This window comes from Microtus ochrogaster, chromosome 15 (assembly GCF_000317375.1).
Source record: "Microtus ochrogaster isolate Prairie Vole_2 chromosome 15, MicOch1.0, whole genome shotgun sequence".
NCBI classification, from domain to species: Eukaryota; Metazoa; Chordata; class Mammalia; order Rodentia; family Cricetidae; genus Microtus; species Microtus ochrogaster.
The window spans coordinates 15,490,619-15,496,251 of NC_022017.1; the positions used below are offsets into that span (position 1 = coordinate 15,490,619).

The window sequence follows — 5,633 nt, forward strand, 5'->3', positions numbered from 1 at the left end:
TGTTCTCATGATTCCACTATGGTGTCAAATACAATTATAACATACCTGTTATGGCCTAGGGTGCTAAGGGAGTTCAGAAACTCCAGAAAGGACAGTTCAGCTTATTTACATGATTAGAGGCTTTTCATTAAACATTTAGATGGAATTCTTTTTGCACATATCTACCAGTAAAACTTCAGATCCATGGACAGGACCTGGGAGGCTAGACTCACTTGGAACAGCTTTAGGGAGACAGATCCACTGTCTAGAGTCCAGCTAAGCTCAGAGAAAGATGCCATGTTGAAGATCCCTACCTTAGGGTTTCTATTGCTGTGACAAAACACTATGGCCAAAAGCAACTTGGGGAGGAGAGGGTTAATTTCACCTAACGTTTCCAGGTAGCTCTCCATCACCAGGAATGTAAGGGTAGGAACCTGGAAGCCAGAACTGAAACAGAGGCTATGGAGGAACATTGCTTACTGGCTTGCTTCTCATGACTTAATCAGCCCACTTTCTTATAGCACCCAGGGTCACTGGTGCAGGGTGTTACCTCCCATAGTAAGCGGGGTCCTCCCACATCAATCACTAATCAAGAAAATGTCCCACAGGCTTGCCCAAGAGTTAGTTATTTTTGAACATGCTCCCTTCCTTCCTTCCTTCCTTCCTTCCTTCCTTCCTTCCTTCCTTCCTTCCTTCCTTCCTCCCTCCCTCCCTCCCTCCCTCCCTTCCTTCTTTCCTTCCTACATTTCTTCCTTCTCTCTCTGTCTATCTCTTTTCCTGAGACAGAGTTCCACTGTGTAGCCCTGGCTGTCCTGGAACTCTCTTTGTAAACTGGACTGGCTTCAAACTCACAGACATTCGCCTGCCTCTGCCTCCCAAGTGCTGGGATTAAAGACGTGCGCCACCACCACCACCAGGTCAAGAACATTTTCTCAATTGATGTTCCCTCTTTCCAAATGACTCTAGCTTGTGTCAAGTTGTCATAAAACTATCATCACAGTCCCCATGTCAAACAGGGACTGTCTTACGATGACTCATTGGTTCTTTTCAGAGCTGAGTAATACAGGCAAAGGGCCCTTCACCACCAGCAGGAAGCCAGCACCCCAAATACTGAGGCCAGAGGGCGGTCTCATTAAGTTACTGGGTAACTTGTTTTCAGGGATGAAGAGCTAGATACTCACCTGGCAGTCATCTTTCTAACCCTTCCTTCTGTGCCCCAATGGGGTTCTACCTGGGGCTGAAGACCCAGGGTGCCAGGCAAGAGCTCTAGAACCTACTAGAAAATGCCACCCCCTTAAAACGTTCAAAGTAGAAGAAACCCCCGAGGGAGCTGTTAGGATAACTCCTCCTACCCAGGCCAGCACTGAGTGAGGAGATGAGTGGAGGGCATGCCACACCCATCTTGGAGGGATGATGGGCCAGCGCGAAGTGGGGCAGATGACTGGACAAAGAGCAGTATGACTGTGTCTGAGAGGAGTACTCAGCTTCCTGAGGCTCTGTGGGGTCTAATAGCGGAACCCCTTCCTCTCTCAGTCATCCTACAGCTCCAGATTGACCTCATTCTCTCTTGCTCCCAGAGAAAAAAATCCTCTCAGAAAAGAGGTCTCAAGACACCAGACACCAGCCCTCCTATGACGCGGGCTCTGCCTCCCACCCTCCCCATCTAAAACCGGATTCCAATCCCGTCCATCTTACTCACACACTGGGACCCTTGCATCCTCCACATCTCCTTTGAGCTTCGTCTCTCACTGCAGCACTCCGAGAAGGCACTAAGTAGTGTGGAGACCTCCAGTGAATGTCTGCTCTCATAGACCCGGCAGAGTCAGGCTCTGCTCCACCCCAGCCCCAGCTCGTTTAGCCTCTATCATGGCCATCCTTGAATCTTGGATCCAGGTGGTCTTCGTTGTATTGGGCCAGGAGCATGCAGTCTTCCTTGCCATGCCCATGCCTTTGCCTTCAACCTCAGCTCTCACTTGTCCAGCATCCTCTCCCCAGGAAGGTTCTCCTTTTGGTCTCCATCTAGTTTTATTCAGCATCCTTAGTGGTCACATGTCCTTTATCCCTGGCGACTTCCACATCTGTTTGTCCCGGCTCAGGTCTATCCTCACGGTGCCTGCTATCACTGTTGCTGTCGCTCCACCTGGATGTTCAAGGATCCCCTCAGACCCCAACTGTGCAGAAGACAGCTCTCCCCAGTGCCCACAATTCCCACTTCCCTGTGTCCATGTGCTTGCAGGCATCCCTTTTGTCCATGCAGCCGCTCCCTTTACTTATCCCTCTTCCCGTTTCCAGACTGCCCAACACAGCGGATGCTTAGATGCACTTTGGGGATCCCTGGATAACTTGGTGGATGGGGGTACAGAGCAGAGTGCTAACAGTGCTGCCCTGGAGGCACAAGACTCCAGGGACATGCTGAGGGTTGGAGTGACAGGTGAGAGAGGCAAGGGACTTTTGGAATGCTTCCTTGGTAACCCATTTCTTTCTGCCCAGGGTACAAGACAGAAGTGACCATTAGCCAGGTGTACTCCGGCAGCCTCCGGGTGCTCAACCGCCATTTCTCCCAGGACCTGGCCCGACGAGAGTCCGGTGCTTTCCGCAGTGAAACTGCCAAAGCCCAGAAAATGGTAAGGAGGGGCGGGAAGGCAGGATGGCGAGGGGGGTGGAATGTGGGAGGGTGAGTCTGGTGAGTTTGTCCATCATTTTGCAGAGAGTGCTTACTGGGGTAGACCCTGTTCTGGGTACCATGGGAAGGGGCTGTCCTGGATGTGGCATGGTCATGCCCAGAATTCAACTGACTAGAAAGAAATCTTGATTTTGCCTCTTGCCAGGAGTACAGCAGGGACGTTGAGATCATGCAGCTCATATTGCCAGGGCTCTGCCCCTCTCATACAGTGCAATGGCTATTGGACACTGGACAGTGGGCTACTAGCCCCTTTCCCTCTCAGCCGGGCACAGCACTGTATTTCAGGGGGACAGGTAGAAATGCTGAATGCACCCCTCAGCCGTGAGAGAGAGGGGACTGCTGCAGGGCTCTTCATACTGGGTCCCAGGTGTACAGGGCTGTTGGTAGCGCTTCCATTGCCCTCGGCTCTACCTCGCTCATTAACAGCAGGCTAGCGGAACTTCCAGAGTGGGTTGGCTATACCAGAGGTCACTGGGAGAAGGAGAGAGGACCCAAAGGTGGGCTGGGGCTTTGCAGGGCTTGGATGAGACTGTAGCAAGGGGAGGTTGCAGGGTAGGGTGAGGTGTGGTGGGGGACAGGATGAGAGGGTTGTGCCTGGCTTAACCTTGTGCTTGTGTTGGTGGCAAGCCCTCAGCCAAGGCTTCCGTGTCAGGCTGGAAAGGGCACATGATGAGGAAGGGGCTTAGGAAGCCAGCATCCATGCCACCACAGAGGGTAACCGGAGCCTGTCTCCCTCCTCACAGCTCAAAGAGCTGATTGCCAGCACCCGTCTGGATGCTTATTACAACTCCAGTTCCATCTACTCCTTTGGGTGAGTCGTCCCAGCCTAACTGGCCCCCCAGTGAGAGGCTCAGCTCTAAGGGCAGGGAGGGCTGGATCCTATAGGCTTCTGACACAATGCCCTAATCATACTTTTCCTCAAAACTCCAAAATAAAGGAAACAAGAACATGGGGAAACTGAGGCACAGAGCGAGACCTTAGCCTACCTGCATGTGGTTTCCCTTTATTGAACTTGGTCTTATCTACAGAGGGTGGTGTGTTGTGACGTGGTTCACACCATGCCAGGACTGGGGATGTCTCATGTAGGTGGGCCCAGGTTGGAAGTATGCTTGGGAACACAAGGACAGGAACCCGGTTTAGGACTTGGCTTGCCTGGTCATATCTGGTTCTACCACTTACCAAACGGTCTCTGACCCTCCTGAGACTCGATCTCTCCTCCTATGGGAGAGAATGAGAAGAAAACCTAGCAGGTGCCCAGTGGGTTTGGGTCTCGGTTGTTCCCTTGAGTGGAGAGCTGTACAGGGACGAGGCTGCAGGTCCCTTTCACCTCTGTCTGCATAGGGAGGGATCCCTCACCTGCTTCTTCTGGTTTATCCTTGACATCCCCGAGTACCAGCGACTGACACTGAGCCCTGAGGTGGTGCGTGAGCTCCTGGTGGGGGAGCTGCTGTCCAACAGCTCGGCCCTGGCTTCCTATAGGACCGAATATGAGGTGGACCCCGAAAGCCTGGTGATTCTGGGTCAGTACTGGGAGGGGAATCCTGGTGTGATTAGACCAGCAGGGCTGGGGGAGGCTATCCCTGGGGTGGGGATACTTAGGTGACCCCCTGTGACCCTGGAGCCAGGACAGAGGGCGGGGCCAGGTGGCCTGGGGGGCTGGCCTTGGACGAGCCTGGCTTTCCTCCTTTTCCCTGTTTTTATTTTCAACGTTCTGTTTATTTGGCTTCGCCCTTGTTTATTTGTGTGTTCGTTTCCTTTTGACAGAAGCCAGTGTGAACGACATAGCCGTACTGAATTCCATGCTGGGTACGCTGCTGTGTCCTTGCTTTGGCCTCTTTCCTTTTGCATCCGAGGGTTTCTTGTCTGGTCAATTGTTGGGGGTCCCGAGGCTTCCTTCACTGTGGGGGCAGGGAGCCCAGACCTAGGGACACTGGAGGAGGTCACGGGGGGGGGGGCTGGGCAAGGGCTCTGAGCAAGGCTGAGGGGTGGAGGTCCAGGTAGAGGTGTGCTTGTGTGCCTGTGTCTTGGATGTGAGAGTGAAGGAAGCTGTAGATCAGTCATGGGGAAACCTATGCCTGCTGCCTGTCAATCAACTCGGCCTGCCCGCCCACCCTTTTTCCTACTGAAGATACAGTCTTGCCAATCCATGCTCCATCCCTCAGTCACTCAGCATTTAAGCTGATCTGTCAGAGAGGATAGTTCTGGCTTATTCAAGAACTCTATCTTTATCCTTCTCTCCTCAGCGGAGCTAACCTGCGCTCCTCTCTCTGCCCAATATTACTTTGCTTTTCTCCCAGAGGCCCCACTGGCTTCTTGCTGAGCCCTGAGAAGCCAGGTGCCAGCCGGAGCACCCTGTTGTGCAATGCTGGGGGTAGTGTGCAGCACGGTAGTCTATAGACTGAGTTAGGCTAGTGTACCCTGTGACCCTGAACACAAGCCTGCAGTGGTTCTCAACCTGTGGGTCATGACCCCTCTGGGTTACATGGGATTGCATATCAGATGTTTACATTACGATTCATAACAGTAGCAAAAATTATAACTATGAAGTAGCAGCAAAGATAATGTCATGGTTGGGAGTCACCACAACATGAGGAGCCTGTATTAAAAAGTCGCAGCATTACAAAGGTTGAGAACCCATTTCCACCCAGAGCTGAAGTAGGAGTGAGCGCCCCAACCCCTCTCAGTGAGGAAGACAGCTTAAAATCCCAGTTACTCCTGTTCTGACTCCTTTCCTCCTGCCCTGCTGGCCAGACGCTATCTATCTAATCTATCTATCATCTGTCTATCTATCTATCATCTGTCTATCTATCCATCCATCCATCCATCCATCCATCTACCATCTATCTATCCACCTATCTATCATCTGTCTATCTATCCATCTACCTATTATCTATCATCTATCTATCTATCTATCTATCTATCTATCTATCTATCTATCTATCATCTATCTATCTATCTATCTATCTGTCAT

General features: G+C 51.9%; 1 protein-coding gene across 2 annotated transcripts in view; it reads left to right on the forward strand.

Annotated features, from left to right (window-relative positions):
* The window catches only part of Tmprss6 (transmembrane serine protease 6), a 31,293-nt gene that overhangs the window by 6,412 nt on the left and 19,248 nt on the right, over positions 1–5,633 (forward strand). For both annotated transcript variants that reach the window (XM_013348731.1, XM_026782623.1), the window contains exons 3-6: positions 2,470–2,603; positions 3,406–3,473; positions 4,004–4,182; positions 4,427–4,468. In XM_013348731.1, coding sequence (XP_013204185.1) covers positions 2,470–2,603; positions 3,406–3,473; positions 4,004–4,182; positions 4,427–4,468 — 423 coding nt within the window. The remainder of the gene's footprint in view (positions 1–2,469; positions 2,604–3,405; positions 3,474–4,003; positions 4,183–4,426; positions 4,469–5,633) is intronic.